General features: G+C 34.4%; 2 protein-coding genes across 2 annotated transcripts; both read right to left on the bottom strand.

Moving 5' to 3' along the window:
• Nucleotides 1-12,271: 12,271 nt before the first annotated feature.
• On the bottom strand, nt 12,272-15,563 carry LOC132645529 (1-aminocyclopropane-1-carboxylate synthase). Its single transcript, XM_060362546.1, has 4 exons — nt 15,286-15,563; nt 14,480-14,611; nt 14,229-14,389; nt 12,272-13,505 (listed from the first exon to the last, which is right to left on the bottom strand). The coding sequence occupies exons 1-4, from the start codon at nt 15,454-15,456 to the stop codon at nt 12,509-12,511; spliced, it is 1,461 nt and encodes a 486-aa protein (XP_060218529.1). The 5' UTR covers nt 15,457-15,563; the 3' UTR covers nt 12,272-12,508.
• A 3,168-nt stretch (nt 15,564-18,731) lies between these two features.
• Nucleotides 18,732-19,837, bottom strand: LOC132644396 (uncharacterized). The gene has a single exon (XM_060360991.1). The coding sequence runs from the start codon at nt 19,835-19,837 to the stop codon at nt 18,884-18,886; it is 954 nt and encodes a 317-aa protein (XP_060216974.1). The 3' UTR covers nt 18,732-18,883.
• Between the last annotated feature and the right edge of the window lie 259 nt (nt 19,838-20,096).

The following is a 20,096-nucleotide window of genomic DNA, read 5'->3' as shown; positions in this document are numbered from 1 at the left end:
ACAACTACTATGAACTCTTTTAACATTTACAAAAAAAACACTTTGTATTGCTTTAGATAATGCTTCTAACAACACATCGGCGGTTGGCCTTATAAAAAAGGAATTAAACCCTCCACTAGAAAATATTTTCCATGTGAGATGTAGTTGTCACATTTTAACCTTGATTGTTAAAGATGGTCATAAGTTATTTGATGATCCTATTCAAAAGGTTAGAGATGAGGTTGCTTTTTTTTTTTTTTTGTAATACCAATAGGGCTAAAATTAGATATTTTAAGATTCAATGCGTGAGTGTTGGTCTGATGAGTCGTGAAATTACGGCTCATTCGACGCCAATTACTTAATCTTTTGGAAATACCCAAGTGCTTTTGATGTCGTTTCTCGTGTTTTTGTGTCAATTTGTAGAATAACATGTGCCGGAAGCAACTTGAAGCAAAACGAAGCAAAATGAAGCAAAAACCCAGCAGAACTGAACAATGGCACCACTTGCGAATCGCAGGTACCACATGCGAGTCGCAGGTGGTGCACCACCTGTTGACAGAGAGGACAAATTTGAGCACCACATGTGGCACCACATGCGACACCACCTGCGAGTCGCAGGTGTAACATGCGAATTGCGGGTTGTGTCGCGGATGCTGCTCAACAATTAACTGAATATGCATCACCTGCGATGGTCTGGTGAAATCCGCGATTCGCGGGTTAAACATGCGACACTAAGTGCGATTCGCACTCTATGCACAGGGGCAATTTTGTCTGGAAATTGTTCTCGTTTTTGGACCTGCTATAAATAGATTGCTAGGGTTTTGAATTGGGTTATCCTGCAGTTTTTGGCATAGATTTCTTTTAGAGGTACAAACCCTAGGTCTTTAATCTTAGAAGTGGTTGGAGCATTTAAGGCAACAACTTCACTCTCATTCCATCTTGTATTTTCATTGTAAGTGTGTTATGTTAATCTTTAAGCTTTTTCTGTCAACAAACATTATGAGTAGCTAATTTCAATTCTAAGGTTGTGAATCCCATGATGGGTATTATGTGAATGGGTTTCTATTATTGATATATGCATAATGGTTGTCGTTATTTATTCTATCTTTGAGTTGTAACGTAGGGTAATGATTGCAAGCATTAGCCGAAGCCATTATATTGACTTTTCTTGGGAAAGAGAGTCAATATTGGTAAGATTGAATAACAATGACTCGAGGCGTTAACCCTCGTTTAATAGACTAACTTAGGAATAAGAATAAGTCTAAATTGGCATTATTGGTCGCTCTTCGATTGTAACTCTTTTATATTCGGAAGAATCATAAAGAGAAAATACTGCTTAACTGTTGGGAAACATTAAGAAGTCTTTAAGAGACCAAGTACATATTCACAGAACAACCATTAGAAGTATATCACATTGAAACCTGAAGCATAATATCTAATCAAACTGGGGAACACAACCTTAGTCTCTACCTCACATTAATTACATTTTAAGTCAAAGCATTCAGTTACATTATTCAACAATCAATTCAAACTATCCGGAATAGGATTAAAGCATTTAAAGACTGGTATCACATACGATTAGTACTCTTTTCTCTCCATATTCCCTGTGGGATTCGACCCCAACCTTGTTGGGTTACTATATTTGACAACGTCCGCTTTATGCCATTAATAGGTGTAATTTGAGCGTATCATGGTCTTACACCTAAGAAAATTCAAGTTGAAGTTGATACTAGATGGAACTACACTTACATTATGTTGCAACAAGCATATGAATATAGTGTTCCCATACAAGATACCCACAACAATCACAATGAGGAGATGAGTGAGTGGTTAAGTAATTCCAATTGGGAAGATGTTGTGGAATGTTTAGGACTTTTAGAAATTTTTTTATAATGCTACTCTTGCTTTTTCTAGACAATTTTATCCCGCGGTTACCCGAATTTTAGCATACTTAGCCGAAATAACAAGAGTTTTATATGAGTATAGGGAAAAATCGAGTTATCAAGCGGCTATTCATAGTATGAGGGAAATATTTAAGAAGTATTATTTTTCCATCTCAACTTTATTTATATTGGGTTCTATTCTAAATCCTTGTCTTAAAACTTATTTTACCGTTGAGTTGGTTAGACAAATTTATCGTTTTTTAGATACTACCATCTTTATTTGAGGCCGAGAAAGCGGTAGATGTTGAGCTTATAAAAGTTTTTACACATTATTCTAAGTTGGAAGAAAATGCTACACCCGTTGCTCCACGTCCTACTACTTCTACTTCTCAAACTAAAAATCATGGCATGTCTAGTTTAGGAATTTGGAGTAAAATAACTACCCCTTCTAGTAATAGTGCAAACTTTGATAAACTTCACTTTTATTTGACGTAGCCAACGGTGAAAACGAGCGACGAAGTGGACGTCTTAGCATGGTGGAAGAAATACAAGGCGAATTATCCGGTACTTGCAAGAATGGCTCAGGATATCCTTAATATTCAAATATCAACCGTGGCCTCGAAAAGTGCATTTAGCCAAGGAAGACAACAAATTGGAGACCACATGCACTCCTTATCCGAATTTATCTTGCAAGTACTAATTTGCATTCGCGATTGGATTAGATCAGAGCGGCGCAACCAAAGGCTAGCGGCGGTGGAAGGCGAAGAGGAAGAGATTGAAATTTTAATAGCAAATGAAGAAGACCAAATTGAAGACATGAAAGATATCCCGATGGATGAATATGATATGGCAGATGTTACCGAAATGGTTGCAACAATGTGATTTTATTCTTGTACTACTTAGTTGCAACTCAAGTATTATTTGCAAGTTAAAAAAAATTACAACTTGCAAATAAATGTTATCCATTAATAAATAAAATATATGGCTCATTGAGCTTTCTTCTATTTACTTGTGTTCATATTCTTACAAGTATTCAAGTTAATATTATTTATATTAAGTTAGAAATATACCTACAATATACTTAGAATATACTTATAATATACATCTACTTAAATTATAAAATAGAAAGTTATAACTATATATATTTATAAATATACAATTTTGAATTTTATAATACTCATGAGTTATTAGTAAATATAAAATTTAAGTTATAATACATATAACTTAAACATATATACCTAAAAGACAATATACTTAGAATATACTTATAATATACATATACTTAGAAAAAAAAAATCTTGAATTTTATAATACTCATAAGTTGTTAGTAAATATATAAACTTTAGTTATAATACATACATACATATATATATATATATATACACACACACACTTAGAATATATACATAACATATATAAATATACTTAAGTTAAAAATATACTTGAAAATAAAAAGTATACAATCTATATTACATATACTACACTTATAATATACAATCTTGTGTTTCTTAATACTTATAACCATATATATATATATATATATATATATACACCCAAACTAATAAACTATAGTGTTAATTTATGTGTAAAATTCGGATTTAAGCAAAAAATTTAAAAAAAAAAAAACATTGTGGAGCACCGGTGCTCCACAGTTTAATAATTTAATAAAATAAAATAGAAGTATAGCCGTTGAACCGGCTAACCGGTTTTTGAAATCAAACCGGGCTGGTTACGGGTTGTGAAAACCCAACCGGCTAACCGGCCCCGGTTAGCCGGTAACCGTTGGCCATAGATGGTTTTTTACCAGGCAAACCGGCGCCGATTCCGGTCCGGGTCAACCCGTTTGAGAGGTTTAATTTATACATCGGCCTAAAATTTTCTCACATATTCAAAGAACTCCATTTCTCAGACGAATTCTTCTTTACTTGAGTTGTTTACTGAAATTGACGATCTTGGCTGACAAATTGTTACATAGTTATGGTAGAATTTCTTTTTACAATATAACAATAATGCATGGGGTGAAACCAAATGCGACCATTTTTACATTAAAAAATAAAAGATCCATTTCCATACCGGTAAACACTTTGGGCACATAAATTTCAACGCCGCAATTAGAGTAGTTATTAAATTAATTAATCAGGAAAAATGCTGAGATTTGAAAGATGACACAATGTAAGATTGCGTCCAAACTGACAAAAGATTTAATATAGTTTAGTAGTGGGTAGAAAAAGGCTTTGAAAATCTAAAAATTAAGAGATGTTTATCCACAATGTTAAAGTTGCGATCATTGTTTTTGTTTTTGTGCAAAAAAAGTTGAGAACATTTGGGAGTTACTTAGAAGAATAGATAGAATTTTTGGACTTCTTGCATCACAAAAAATCAATATAAGATCCTTTACTTGGAGCTTAAGCTAAATATTTCCTTATTGCTTGCTAGCTAGGTGGTAGATGAGTCGAGTCTTTAATATCCAACTATGTGCAGACTAGTCTTTAAGGTCTTCAGCCACATTTTTCTCTACATTTGAAGTACATACTCATTCAACGCTACAATTTTTTCCTTATGTTTGTACGGTAATCTTGATTTATCGTGACTTGAAGAAAGAGGCAGATTTAAAGATTGTAAATTAGTGAGTGATGAATACAATACATTCACAATTGTTTTGTGGTAGTGAGTACGAATTAACGGTCTCAAATGTACGGATTAGGCTAAATTTGAACACGTTAAAATTGATTGAGTTAATAAATAGAATTGGTCATAATCTGCTCAAAGTTACTTCAATTGAGATGAACTATTTCAAGATAGGCTAAACAATTGGCGATAACCTAACTCGCCCAACTCTTACAATTTGTTTTGTTTATTTTCTTATAATTTTTTAGTTAACTAACAATGTTGGATCGAAATAACAGGGGGTCATGCGGAAGCTAACTAACAATTGTTTTTATTTTTTTATTATGACTACATGTAACATATCAAACACAACTTTTACATGAGCTGAATTGGACGTATTAAAATAAGATGAGTTAATAAATGAGTAGATCATTAACCCGTTCATTCTTGAGCGGGTCGGACGAGTCATATTTTCATGAACTAGTTTTGCCACACTCTGGGCAAACTAACTATAAATACGTAATTTTCTTTTAAATTAATCAACTGTACATATATACTTTAAGTCGATGACAATAGGTGCAGTCACACTTACTACCACCGTATGTACCGGTGTGCTCATCCTTGACGAGAAAGCTTGAAGATCACTTGGCACATATTGGAATACACTTTCACGTGTATTTTACGGTTACTAAAACTAAGTTAAAGTTAGAATTTCGAGTATATACAGTACGTGCAATTATAAACTTATACAAAGGCGAATCTTTTCTGGAAATGTTTTAGGAGTTGATTTTTAAGCACAAATCCATTAATACATAAAATCGAGAATCACACACCTAAAATTTACCATTATAATCGTGCTTGATGATACAATAGATATGTTTTTTGCTGCAAAAGCTGATGCATCAACGTGCTTTAATTAGAGAAATCTTCAAAAGCAAAACGGTTTTTCTTTTTTTGGTTGTTTAATTAAGAGAGGAATTTAATGAATTTGAAAAAATGTGAATCCATGAAACTTGTGTAATCTGTAGCTCGACAATTTTCCCTTCAGTATTCGTGTGATTATATAATATGTTACGTGATTCATGCATTTTATTGTTAAAAAACGTGATCAACATAATTTCTGAAATAAAAACATGTTTCTCCTTTTTTCTTCTCCTTTTTTTACATTTACTTATACTTGATCTCGTGTGTGCCCTCAAACTTTATAGAAAGGTAAAATTATCTCCGATTCACTTTTCTCTCACCATTAGTAGGTAAAACTTTTACTCCGTAATTACTTCTTTATTGCAGGTTAATTATTGCAATCTACCTCTTTTTTAGGTGCAACAACATTATAACTCTAGCACCAAGAGTTGTGGTTGGACAAATAAGATTACTCCACTCTTAATAAGAGTTTCGGGTTCGATTTGTGAGAATGAAAAAAATCATGTGGTATATAGTGTTTCCTCCTTTAATGGACTATACACAATGAGTAATTATTGGAGCTCCAATACAAATATTGGACACTCGATAACTATACTTTTTACTTATCTAGCTAGTCATTTAAATAATCATACGAAAACACATCATGAAAAAGACGCCCAAGGAAGCAAAATCCATGTTTAAGACGTCGTTAGCATTAACTACATGTGTATTTTCATCTTAAAGATTTAGTCAATATTTCCGAGGAAATAAGATCTCTTGGCCGCTTACAATTTGAATAGAAGAAAATAATTTTTTCAGATCTCTGATGTGTTTTTTTCAGATCGCTTACGTGTAAAAAATGAAGATTTCTGTTAAAAAGGTCATAAAACAAAAAAAAAAATTATAAAGGGCCAAAATCTATTTCTGCGTTTTCATAAAGTCTTAATTTTTACCAAAAATATAAGTTCATAGTACATGGTACTATAATTTGCCCTGTTGAAGTCAAATGCTTGGGTGGATGTTCACTCTAATATTATAAAGTCATCCGACTATTTAATCCTTCTGAGGGATTCAATTGGATTGGAACCCTCCTGTCAGGTTGTCTTCCATTAAATCCATTTTTTTCGGTCAGATTTTCTACTATTCTTACCCAAGTCATACTTGCAAGCTTTTAGAGTCGGACACACTTGCAATTATATGTATGAGGACTAAATTTCCTAATAATTTGATTCCAATAAAATCACCAATTAATTTTGTTTCCGAAAACCAACTATAGTCTAAAAAACTTAAGAAAATCACAGCCAAGGGCTGTTTCCCAACTCGAAAAAGTAATTATTTCTCGATGTTCGTATATGTTAAATCCGATTTTAATTTTTCTGCTATCTGAAGGTATGTTCCGTGGCAAGAGTAAAGGTATTTATAGATACATCTTTAACATCTGGTACTTTTGTACTAATTGTTCTCCAAATCCAATCCCTTTAGTCAATGTCTCTAATTTTCTAGGGACTTTCCTTGCCCCATACTTCAGACATATAAAGTATGAACACGCCATTACATGTGTTAGTAATGCAGCTCCCTAACAAATTCTTTCCAACAAATTACCAAATTTTCCTTAGTGCCAATATCTTAAATTCCTTATCCTAATCTAAAAGTGATTTTTATAAGTCATGGAATTACTAGTGTTTAAACATTTGAGTAAATTATGAAATTGACTGATGGTCAATTTCTTCTCTTATTCTTTCCAACTTTTATCAAGAACCACTACCATAATCTCTTGTTCTTTTTGGGGAAAGACAATTAATGGCCGTGAAATGGTATTTTGTTTCGTATAAACAAAGATCAATCAAGGTTGCTATGGTGAAAAATAAGAAAAAGAATTGTTTTTAGATCACACAATGCTAAATCGTTAGGGCACCAAGAAAAGATTGACCTCAAAGACTGGAGGAATTTAGATTAGATGACACGGTATTTTGGTCTTGACTTGTCGCAATCAGAAGCAGAAATTCAAGAAAGTGGGGAAAAATAAATGAGAAGTATAGTTAATACAAGGAACTCAAAATTTGAAAATTAAAATGGCTAGACTTTAAAATGGTACGCATCTGCTTCTGACTGGATATATCTGAAATAGTTTGGCATCTGCATTGGACAATTTTGTATCTACGTCGACTTATTCAACCAATTTTGGAAAATCATATACCACAAAGTTTGATAATTACTAATCCATCAACTATCAAGACATGGACTAGGGTATATATTCCACGACTTCATTAAGCTTATGTATGATCATTCCCGAATATCCGTCTAACGAATGCTTGCAAATATTATATTCTGTTTTTTTGTGTACACAAAATTTATCAGTATTGGATGATAATTGGAACGTACCAAATTTTCTCATTGGGTCCTAATTATAGTTTCTTTTAAATTTTGTGTTTAGTGTTGCATACGCAGGTGGTGTGGTGCTGCATGCATAGTTACATCCTCTCTATATATAGCTGAATTCTAATGGTGACATTTCATTTTTTTTATTACACACTTATAGTTGGTTATAACCTTAGCCGAAAGAGGGTCAAAGTCATTGAATGTTAGTTGCATCTAGTGAGATGGTGTACCCCAAATTGTATTCAACAGGTAATAGTGATTTCAATATCAAAACTGGATTGCCAACAAAACCCAAACGAATCAAATTGTGTTACACCCTCAGCACTTTATTAGAGAACCAATTAGATATTGTACACCAATGAAACTTTTTTGTCTTCACTTCCTAGAAATTTTGTCCAATTCATTACAAGAGGTATAATGTAATTAATATAAATTATCTATTCAGGCGCACATAAATTACGAATTATTTATATTGAAAGTACTTATCTGCAATTTTTCGATTGGAACGGCTTCATCATTTTCTGGATCGTTTAAGCCAAAGAGTAGCATAAATATTGGTATGGGTCATCGGCCTTGGCAGTTCATCTCCATTATGAATCATCATCTATATGCCTAGTTATCTGGAAGCACATCATTGTAAATTGATTATAATGAATTGACCCCTTGTTATAAGATTATATAGTAATGTATGTTGCTATTTGAGACTGAGTGTGAAATACCTCATTTTCTACAACTCTCAGACATACATTGTGGAATACTTCTTTGTATACAATATTTTTAATGAAAGCGGGGTCTTCTATGTCATCGTCAACATTCAGTATGGTTAATGCTGCTCTTATTGTTGCTCAGGAGACAGAGCTACATATAATTGGTCAATGGGTGAATACCTGTTTCTAAAGATACAGTCCGACTTGGTTAAGAGATTATCCTTGACTTTTATTGATTGTCATAGCATAACAGGGCGTTAAAGGAAGCTGTCATCTCTTAAGCTTGAATGGCCATTTTGAACCAGCATGAGATCCTAAACCCGCAGCTCTTCACAGTTACTTTGTTCAAAGCCTGATAGTCCACGCATATCCCCATAGACCCGTCCTGCTTTTTCTGAAAGAAGAGAATAGGCCATATTCGATAACAATGTAAGGAAGAGAAAGAAGAGGATGTCAGAAATTGCTTGAAAGTAATTGCAAGGTTTGAATGAGAGAAGAGGACGTGAGAAATTGTCTAAAACAGACATATTTACAAGGTTTATATATTGAATTTTTTCAAACAGCGGCAACTGTTTGGAGAGGTACAACTTTTTATAAAAGACACATGAACAGTTGTCAGACGTGATGTCGTCTACGGTTCCATATGAAGACAGAGTGAACCGATTAGGATCCATGAGGGCTTTACAAAACGGTTTAATTTGGGATTTAATAGGCAAACCGCTGGGGCTTTTTTTGGTTTTTTTAATTATTATTATTAATAATAATAATAATAATAATTAGAGAATATATATGCTGGGGGATTTAAATAGAGTAAAGTAGGAGAGTGAATGAATTTGAAAAAAATGGAGATAAAATATAAATTTAATTGCTGGTAGAGATGTTGGATCATCTTGGCTACAACCAGCTTTTCATGTAATTTCATTAATCGTAAATAGTTTAGCCGTTATTCACACGGTTGTAAAATACATAAATTAACTTTATAGTGGAGCCAGAAGGTAGTATTTTTCCTACTTAAAGAAGAAAAAGAATTTTAACACTAAAACGTAGTATAGTAGCTAACTTTTTTCAATGGCAAATAGGTCTGTTTAATGTAACGCGGTGGTGAACGACCTCCTTAAAGCATAAATATGATCATTTTCTAATATCCGTTTGATACAGATAACCTAAAGGTCATTTGTTGTTAAAAGTTTACATATTTAGAAAAATATTTGAAACATAACTTAAGAGATTCAACATTGTCACATATCCCAAATTGTACTCAACAGCTAATAGTGATTTCAAAACAGAAACTTTTGGGTGTTGGATTGCGAATAAACCAAAACAAATCAAAGTGCGTTATACCCTGAGCACTTAATCAGAAAACCTATTGTACATTGTAGACCAATGAAACTTATTTGACTTCACCTTCCAAAAACTCATCCAATTTATGACAACAGTTATAATGTAATGAATGGGCGACCAGACAGCCGGGTAAATCGCTAAACAGCGGGGATAGGAGGGTCAAAGTAGTAGTTTTCAATGTTATTTTATCTATTACCTCATACATGTTTACTTTTGATGTGTAGTTAAAACTAACAAGGGGACGTTGCATTAGGAATTTTGTATGCTTGTTACTTTGTGGTGTTTGGATTTATTATTGTTATTATCTTTTTAAAGAAGTTGGATAATGCGGCCTTGAACCAGAAATTTGGTAATGTCCTTTAATTTGCGGCGTTCCAGAAGATTTCTTTGATATCAGTAGTAAGAAGCGTCGAACCATTTTCACATGGTATGGGTCAATGTTAAATATTGAATGTATTTAAAGTGCTTAATAACTATTGGAGCATATTTATTGTGGAGAAATTATGTAATATACGAAAAACTATCGCAACTATTTTATAGTGTTTCTCTTAACCCAAAAAGCGCACGAGTAAGAAAATGGTGACAATCTTTGAAGCGCACCTAAAGTAAACTCTAAAATGTAGATGTATCACGGGGGAGAGTACAAGTATGAACCAAGTTAATTTGAAGACGGTGAAGAACTTTATCAAATGAAATAGTAGTTGTAAATCTGCACCACGTACCTAAAGTTGTAAGACAATCTAAAGTGTAAGCGTATCACAATGAAGATTACAAATATGAATACAATCATAGTTTTATTGGCAATCGGAAAGGAACTCTTTTCCGACCCTCAATCGGAAAACAACCCTTCGCGCATGAAACACCTTTTCAAAAGCCCATCTATTTCTCACGGCACATGTTCTTTGGTCTCTCTATGGTGTACTTTCTCCCACGCTCTCTCGTTCTCCCTGTGTATTGTTTCTTCTCTATCTTTTAGACTACATACGTTCTTCTCTTGCTTCATGTTTATTCAATCCGCTAATAACTTCTTCCTTCCTTCATTGGGATCTTCATCTTCCCTACTAAATGGGCTGAATGAACTTTTTCAAAAAGACGTTAAGTTTATGTGGAGATTTTGCTATAAAGTGTAACGTCAGGTTTCTAAATCGATGACCCTGTTAACACGGAAGGACGCAGGCAGGAGTAGGACATAGTGGTTAAGAATGGCGAAATCGGTGTCCTTGTAAGTCAAAAAGGACACAAGCAAGAGTAGGGCATGGTGGTTAAGAATGGGGAAGAAGCATACCTGGGAGAGTTGTGTGTCCTTTTTTTGGGGGGGGAGGGGGGGGGGGGGGCAGCGAGAGGAATCGTGAAAGAAGAGTTTTAAAGTTGTCTGGAGAATGATGTTGGAAAGAAGAAGGAGAAGAGGAAGAAGAATTGGGAGTTTGATGGTGAAACAAGGGAGATCTGTTAATATATTTTTTTTTTAACCTTGCCGAAGTTTGTGGGGGTGCAATGGGCGAACTGGTGTGTGTTGCTGCGGGGGTGGTTTTTTAAGGTTGTAATGTTGTTTTTTCCCCTCAAAATTCTATAAAAATAGATAAATGCAAGCCCTGTGATTTTGTGTCTTGTGATGCCCACGTCAGCGGACTGGTGTCCTACTTATATATATATATATATATATATATATATATATATATATATATATATATATATGTGATGCTTGATGAATGAATATTAGTATCACGAATTTCTCATGTGCTTCAGACAAAAAAAAAAAGAATTTCTAATGTGTAACTCTTATTAGTGTTTGGGCTGCAATATAACTAATGCCGTGTCCCCATGTCCAAATGATAATTTCTTCCAAAAAAGTTACCTATGGCTCCTTAATTTTGCAGTAGTTGAAATAAATTTCAGTAATGAGAAAGCGAATCTCCAAATAAAAATCTTGACATCCAACAATGTCACACTTTCCCGTCTTTTACCTATTTTCCAATTAAACAAAATTGTGGCTGAATAATGTTTGAGGTTCAGTCGCTTTTATTTCTAAAGCCAAAATTAAACTATTATGGATCAAGCGTTCCTATGCCGATCTATAACTTTTTACTGACTCATGTCTATTCGCGCACAAGGAAAGAAATCGATTCATTTTGCGTTGCCTCTCAAATCTTGTACATGAAACTAATCACTTTTTCTTGCTTTTTACTAACTTACTAAAAGGACATTGATTATCTATAAAGTGAACTGAAGAAGAAGAAAATCTTTAATCAATGAGGAATACGATCTCTTTTGAGATACCACTAATTTTTCAGCACACTATGGTCAATTTGATGACGAGAAAATGTGGAATTCATCTGCATACACATCCACCCCAAGACTGTACTAACTAGAAGACCGTCTCGTTACGCAAGTCTGCCTGCACTCAACTTAAAGGGCCAGGTCCTTCTGATTTGGAGTCATTCTCATATATAAAAATGGACGCAAGTATCAATGGAATACATTGAATTAATAAAGAACCAAAAGTCCAAGAAACTAAAGGAATCCAAGAGTACACAACTTTAGTTTTTGCATATAATTAGACAAGCCATGATGTCAAAATATCTCAGTAGTAAATACATATGATAACAATTATTTCTGAAAAGAATCCTCCTCCTACATTCTTCTTTTCTTTTCCTTTAACTTCTTAACTTTTTATTTCTTAATATAAAACAAAATCTTCCCTTTTAATTTCTAACGAACTTGTGGTGAGTGAGGAATAGGAGATGAAAGTGGTGACAAAACACCTTCATCGTACATTCTTTTCGAGAAACTAAGTCGTAAATTATTCTTTTTCCATTGCTGCTTCTTCTCTACCGCATTCGACTCATCTCCACTTCTCTTAACTCCCACGAACCTTCGAATCCTTGATAGTGCAATGTCCACCGTTTCATCATCCATGTTTGCGAAACAAACCCGGAAAAATCCAGGTTCTTGACAATCAAATGAAGATCCAGGCGATACATTGAGCTTCACTTCATTAATAATCACTCTCCATAACGACATTTCGCTATCGAATGTGGATTCCCTCAAAAGTGGTCGCAAATCCATCCAGCAGAAAAGCCCCGCATTGCTTTTCAAGCATTTAATGCCAACTTCTAAGAGTCCGTTGGTAAAGTATTTGTGCCTTTTAGCTAACCTCTTTGCGCTTTCTGCGAGATAATTTGCAACGAATTTTTCGTCAGATAGCATTGCGGCAAGGAAATGTTGCGTTTGAGTAGAAATTAAACCGAAGCTCGACATTTTGCGAGCACAATTAACGACTGCATCGTTGAATGAATATACGATTCCGATTCTAAATCCTGGTAACCCCATGTCTTTCGAAAGACTGTAAACGATGTGAACCAAATCTTTGTTGCAATTATTCGTTTCGTTGTCGTTGAGGACTTCAGCAATGCTGACAAATTGAGGTGTGTCAAAGACAGTGGCAGCGTAGATTTCGTCGCACACGAGGTGGATGTTGTGTTGGTTGGTGAAATTCAAGAGGCTTTTTAGTGTGTCCTCGTCCAGAGTGGTGCCTAGTGGATTTGATGGATTAGTCAAAATCAAGCCTTTTACTTTGATGTTTGCTTTTTGGGCATTTTCGTACGCTTCTTTCACTGCTTTTGTGGTTATTTGGAAATTGTTGGAGCTCTCGCAATGAATTGGAATGAGTTCTACTCCAGTTCTCCATCTTAGGTCTCTGTTAAATCTGCATTAGCCAATTGCAAAATATTGTTATTTAGGACTCAGGAGTACTATATATGCAACAATTGACCAAAATGAAAAAGAAAAAGAGAACTATTTGTAACATCCCCACGTAGGTCTTTCAAGTTATTATTTTATATTTTTTTTCTTCTAAAAGCTGCTAAATTGTTAATTCAATGAAGAATAAGAGAATATATACAAATGGAGCAGCAATCTATCTTTTACACTTCTTTGACATGTCATTGTCAATGTCTGAATATGTGTCACGGGTCCAGCAAGAAAAGTGGCGGCTCAATTTGCTCTAAAGTGTTCCGAATAATTGACCACTTAGTCCTTTTTCTATTTTTTTTCTTCTTAATATGTTTTTGGGCTTACTAGTCTATTTGACTATTGTTATATTACTAGTTTATTCTCTTTGCTTCCCGAATCAATTTTCTTGAATGATATAATAATGTGAATAAACGCTGTTTATCCAACTTCACCAACAGACTGGCTTCCACTAAAGGGAAATATTACTATGAAAAGTTGAAGAGCTTTCCGGATGACCCCGACATTAATTAAGATTAATTATAAACTCTCAATGTCAATGGTTACACCGTCCAACATAAAGAGACAAAAACCATATTATTCCTTTTTTGTTTTTGTTTTAATGTCATACAAAAGGATAAAAATAGCGAAATAGATATTTCTTGTACGTAGAGAATGCAATAAAATAAAAGATACATACGCTGGGTAGTATGGTGAAGGTACTAAGAATGCATCTCCTAGATCAGCCAAACAAAAAATAATTGTCTCATTAGCTCCAGTGGCACCACCAGCCATAACTACTCTGTCAGGATCAAATGTAACTCTCCCCCCTCTTGTTTTCTCCATAAACTTCGCAATGGCCTGAAAACAAGCATGAGTAATAATAAAAACTCGTTAGGTATTCTGATAATTTTTTATACTATGATTGCAATTTAATTGACTAATACACACTTGTCTAAATTCAGGCAAGCCATGATAATCTTGGAAGTTGGCAATGGCCTTGAATGATTTGATTCCTTCAGTGGAGCAAATTGAAGCTTTTGGGTTCTTTTTAATCCACTCCTCTATCAAGTCAAAACAAAGCTGCAAGACAAACCGAAGTTAGAAAATTATGAGCTCATTCGGATTAGCTGATTGAAAATAGTTGATAAGTATTAAATGCTGCAAAATAATTTTTGGTGCTGAAATTGATTTTATAAATATCACTACAAGAAAAAATATATTTCGCAACAATTTTTTTTTTTGGCCATAAATTGATTATTGTTGCAAAAAGTAGTTTTAGCAACAAAGAAAAAAAATATTTTGTTGCATGAACATTTTCCAACGGCTGTTAATGCAACAACGTGCAACAACTTTCTTTTTTGTTGCCAAAAGTACTTTTTGCAACAATAATCAATACTATGGCAACAAAATTAAATTCTTTAGCAACAAAATTAAATTCTTTAGCAACAAAAAAATAATTTGCCAACAATAAAACTAAGTTGTTGTCAAATATAAATTTTTTTGTTGCGATTTCTATACTTTCTTGTAGTGTATACAGTTACATGTTTGGGTTGAAAGTGCAATAAGATGATGAAGCTGATTTTCAGTTATAAACTCAAAGATGAAGTTAGTTAAAAAGTACTAAGCTGATTTGACCTACTTATAAATTTAGTCAAACCCTCACTACATATAACATCCTATCATCTTCTTAATTCAGAAAAGAAGCAATTAAAAGAAGTAAGAAATTATGGATATCATAAGTTTTGAGTAGAAACCTGATTTTCAGCAAGACCCATTTGGACAACTCCATTAGGGTTCTTCAAAGGGTGGAAAGGATTGTTATCGTATGCTTTCCACCCATCGAAATATGGTGAGTTTTCGCCATGTTCTTCATTAGTAGCGAGCTTTGACAAGATTGAGTTGTTCTTTGCACTCTCAAATCCCATTTTTGTTAGCGAGTTTGAAAGTGAAAAAAATTAAATATTGAAGAGAATTAAGAAGATAAAAATGGGATCAGTATGTGCACACAAGTGTTTAATTCTGTGTATGTAAATGTATATGTGTTTCTTGTATGAGAAATGAGTGAGGGATATATATAGGGGTGAAAGACTCAAGTATTGGAAATCTGTCAACTAACGTATAGAAGAAATAATCGCAACAAAAATAGAAAAGTCTATTTTAATGTTCAAAACGTTGGAATATAAAAGTATCCAATAAAAGAAAGAAACTTACGATTCTGACTATTTTTTTTTACCTCTTCTTTTTGCTGGGTATTTGACTAATTATTCGTAATTGCTTGCGTATGAAAGCAAATTTCATGTTTCAAGCTATAGAGGCACACGTGAGAAAGAAAAAAGGTTGAATATATATGGTACTTATACTGGTAATTTATTTTATTTTTCTTTTCTCTTTTTCAAGTAATACACATAATATGGTGCTTTGATTTGTCTTTTCAAAGGAGGCTTATTATCATGGGCTGTGAATTGGCCTAGTCTTTGGTTAGGCTCGTATTCCTTTCCTCAGAATATGTTGGTATCAATAGTGAATTAAAGCTCCAACTATAAATGTGGGAGAATTCATTATATTCTTTGTGTTGGAGGAAGTTTCCCAACAAGCAGCACATAGAAAATGCATCAATGACTTTTCGAAGCATGTAATGGTGATTAGAAGACTAATAAAATTTCATGTAGTAAATTTTGACTAGGTTACTTAACTTATTGTTGAATTAATTTTTCAGCTTTCCACGGGCGGGATTATTTTTATTTTGCAAACATAATGGATCTCGTAATAATTAGCATTTTCAAATTATTTGTTTCTTCTACTGTCCTGTATTCCACTAATTAAAATTAGCTACGAAATTGTTGCTAATGTCGCTAAATAACAGGTAGCTAACATGAATCTATCACTAATTCATGTCACTAAATAGCAAAATTTGTAGCTAGTCCTCTTTAACAACGGATAAGCACGAATTATGAAAAATTCCTATTAGCTAAGTGAGCTATTTAACGATGAATTTCGTAACTAATTTCTAATTTTAGTGATAATTCGAATAGAATTCAAGTGCTAATCGAGGGCGGAGGAGGAAGGGCCAAGGGATTCGATCCTTCGGCGGAAAATTACACTATTTATACATCGTTAAAATTATCTTTTATGTATACATACATATATATATATATATATATATATGTATATATGTATGTATGTATGTATGTATGTATGTGTGTGTGTGTGTGTAATAAACGTGTTGAACCTCCTCTGGCTTCTTCGTGTGTTTACTTTTTCATATTTTAAACCCCCTAACTGAAAATTCTTGTTTCACCGCTGATGCTAATTATATCCGCCACTAATAGCCCAAGGTGCAGAGTTCTTTTTCTTCAGCCTTGTGTTGTATTCCCAAACGGACTAGTTTACTCTAGTTCATGCACTAGTTAGACCCTGGATCAAAGGCGATTATACTCGTTTATTGCATGGCATTACCAGCGTTCAATCTTCTTCCGTAGTAGAAATGTTCAACAAGGACAGGATTAATAACGCACAAACTTCTAAATCTATTTATTACGAAAAGTGTCTTTTTATCATAAATGTTTCCCGAGAAATATTTTTAAAATATAGTAGCATGTTGTTTGGCTAATTAATTTGACACTCACTTTTGTCAATATTAGAGCGGCAATTTGTACTTGATCAAGTTGGTCAAGGTTCAAAAAATGCTTACAAGGAAAAATTACTTTTTTCGGCTTGTGAATAACAGTGCTGCTACTACTACTCAAAATTCCTTATTTTTCTTAAAAGTTTGACAAAGCACCTCAACTCTCTAAAAATAAGCACCTTTTGAAAATAAAATAAAAACATTTTTGGCTTCCCAAAAACTTAAGCAAACAGACTATAAAGCCGAATTTCGTACAAGGACGGAATTAAGGAAGTAGGAGTCTTTGTGGTCCTTTTGTTTTAGTAATTGAATTCATATCCTAAATGAGGACATAACTTGTAAGAACAAAAAACGAGTTGTTTCTTCTTGCATTCTTACTTACTTGATATGCAGATTGCTTCCGCCAATTTTTGGGGAGATGACCGAGAAACATCAAACATGTTGGAATTTGGGGCTTGACTGATAACTTGTGTGTGTATTTTTTTTGGTGGGATATCCAATTCCTTATGATTAAACAGAGAATTCAGGATTCATGTGGGACGGTTACCATAGTAAGGGTCCCCCTCCCCCCAATTATTTGTTGGAAATATTATGGAAAATACTTCATCGCGAACACATGTAGGGACTTCTCTTCATCACGAACACTTATAGGGACTTCTCTTCATCACGAACACACTTATAGGGACTTCTCTTCATCACGAACACTTGTAGGAAATTCTTCTAAGCTTGAGGAAAATACTTGATTGCGAATACTTGTAGAGAATTCTTCATAGCTTGAAGCATGCCAATGACACTGTCCTTAAGGATATTTCACCCGGTATGAGCGTATCCCTCAGGATTCAACAAGCTCTTTTAATACAAAACTAGGAGCCAGAATCTAACAAAGATTTATCTTATACAAAACCCAGCACTATAATATTGTAAGAAGTATTTCTCTTATTGTCTCTTTCCAAAGGAAAAGGACTATAATATATATATAGGCAACAAAAAGTCATACCCTCAAATAACTAGATACCCACCGTTTATATGAATATACTAATGACCAAAATAGGCTAATAAAGAGTAAAGTCCAATGACCACAAAAAGGAGTAAATGTCAATAAAATGACAAAGGGTCTGTTACAAAACAAAGCTAATAACATGCAACTTTAAAGCCATTCAAGGCTATCATCAACTGCCAGAGACCATTCAAATTGATTTAATGTAGTAGCTATTAAGGCTCTTAAAATAGCCAAATACGTATATAATAAATCTGATCACAAAATAATAATTTTATCATTAGAGCTATTTAATGTATTAAATATTCGGTTATAACTTTGCTCAATTTGATTGCAAATACAACAACAACAACAACAACAACAACAAACCCAGTATAATCCCACTATGTGGGGTCTGGGGAGGGTAGAGTGTACGCAGACCTAACCCCCACCTTGAAAGGTAGGGCGGTTGTTTCCGAAAGACCCTCGGCTCAAGAGAGGAGAGAAAGAAAGACAAGACAAGACAAAAGGTTAGATATGATCAAGCGTATTGAAAACAATATGAAAGCAAGGAATAACAAAACAAGAAAGTCATGGTAAAAGGAGAATTAACTGCTATAAATAACTATGAAAATGAAAACAATGAAGGTAAATAAGCCATTATTAACCAGCAGATACTCGCAGAAATCAAGAGACAAGAAACTATACAACAATATAACAACTCTCAAGGGATGATAAACGCAACTACCTACTATCCTTCTACCCTAATATGAGTCCTCCAAACCCTCCTATCTAGGGTCATGTCCTCCGTAAGCAGGAAATGCGCCATGTCCTGTCTAATCACTTCCCCCCAATACTTCTTCGGCCTACCTCTACCTCTTTTGAAGCCGTCGCTGGCCAACCTCTCGCACCTCCGCACCGGGGCATTTTCATCTCTCCGCATCACATGCCCAAACCATCTCAGCCTCGCTTCCCGCATCTTGTCTTCCACTGAGGCTATTCCAACCTTGTCTCGGATGACTTCATTCCTAATCCTATCACTCCTAGTGTGCCCACACATCCACCGCAGCATTCTCATTTCGGCCACTTTCATCTTCTGAACATGAGATTTCTTGACTGGCCAACACTCCGCCCCATACAACATAGCTGGTCTAACCACCACTTTGTAGAACTTGCCTTTAAGTTTCGGTGGCACCTTCTTGTCACACAGCACTCCGGAGGCAAGCCTCCATTTCATCCATCCTGCACCAATACGATGTGTGACGTCATCATCAATCTCCCCATTTCCTTGTATAATAGACCCAAGATACTTGAAACTATCTTTCTTCTGTATGACCTGGGTGCCAAGCTTCACTTCCACGTCAGCCTCATGTACTATATCACTGAACTTGCACTCCAAGTACTCTGTCTTGGTCCTACTCAACTTGAACCCTTTAGACTCCATAGTTTGTCTCCAAACCTCCAGCTTAGCGTTAACCCCGCTGCGAGACTCGTCAATAAGGACTATGTCATCTGCAAATAACATACACCATGGCACCTCACCTTGAATTTGTCGCGTCAATCCATCGATCACCAAGGAGAATAAAAATGGGCTAAGAGCTGATCCCTGATGCAGCCCCATCACCACTGGGAAGTGCTCTGAGTCGCCTCCCAAAGTCCTTACCCTGGTCTTGGCCCCATCATAGATGACCATTAAAGATAACATTTGTATTGCAAAATAATGACTCATCAATATAATATTAAAATCATGAATTTGGATATAAGTTTAAAACTTCTTTTTGAGATATTAAACTCATTTTTCACAACACTATTTTCGGACGGACAAGACATATAAACCCAAGAATTCCTTGGTATGAATAATTGAATGCACCGACCTAAATAATTCTCATGGAATTTGACCCGTGCAACACGGACATGATATTATACTCTCAGCGTTTCATAATAATTGGTGTTTTTTGCTTATG

Source organism: Lycium barbarum, chromosome 6, assembly GCF_019175385.1.
Source record: "Lycium barbarum isolate Lr01 chromosome 6, ASM1917538v2, whole genome shotgun sequence".
NCBI classification, from domain to species: Eukaryota; Viridiplantae; Streptophyta; class Magnoliopsida; order Solanales; family Solanaceae; genus Lycium; species Lycium barbarum.
Note: the sequence above shows the minus strand (reverse complement) of the source record. Positions and strands in the feature narration are given on the sequence as shown.

What these genes read in the sequence shown, in the direction of transcription:
- LOC132645529 (XM_060362546.1), bottom strand. Translation starts at nt 15,456, where the DNA reads ATGGGATTTGAGAGTGCAAAGAACAACTCAATCTTGTCAAAGCTCGCT. An exon ending in TGGGTCTTGCTGAAAATCAG is followed by an intron (nt 14,612 to 15,285) that starts GTTTCTACTCAA and finishes TTTGTCTTGCAG; the next exon opens with CTTTGTTTTGACTTGATAGA. An exon ending in CCTTCACCATACTACCCAGC is followed by an intron (nt 13,506 to 14,228) that starts GTATGTATCTTT and finishes TGGCTAATGCAG; the next exon opens with ATTTAACAGAGACCTAAGAT.
- LOC132644396 (XM_060360991.1), bottom strand. Translation starts at nt 19,837, where the DNA reads ATGTTATCTTTAATGGTCATCTATGATGGGGCCAAGACCAGGGTAAGG.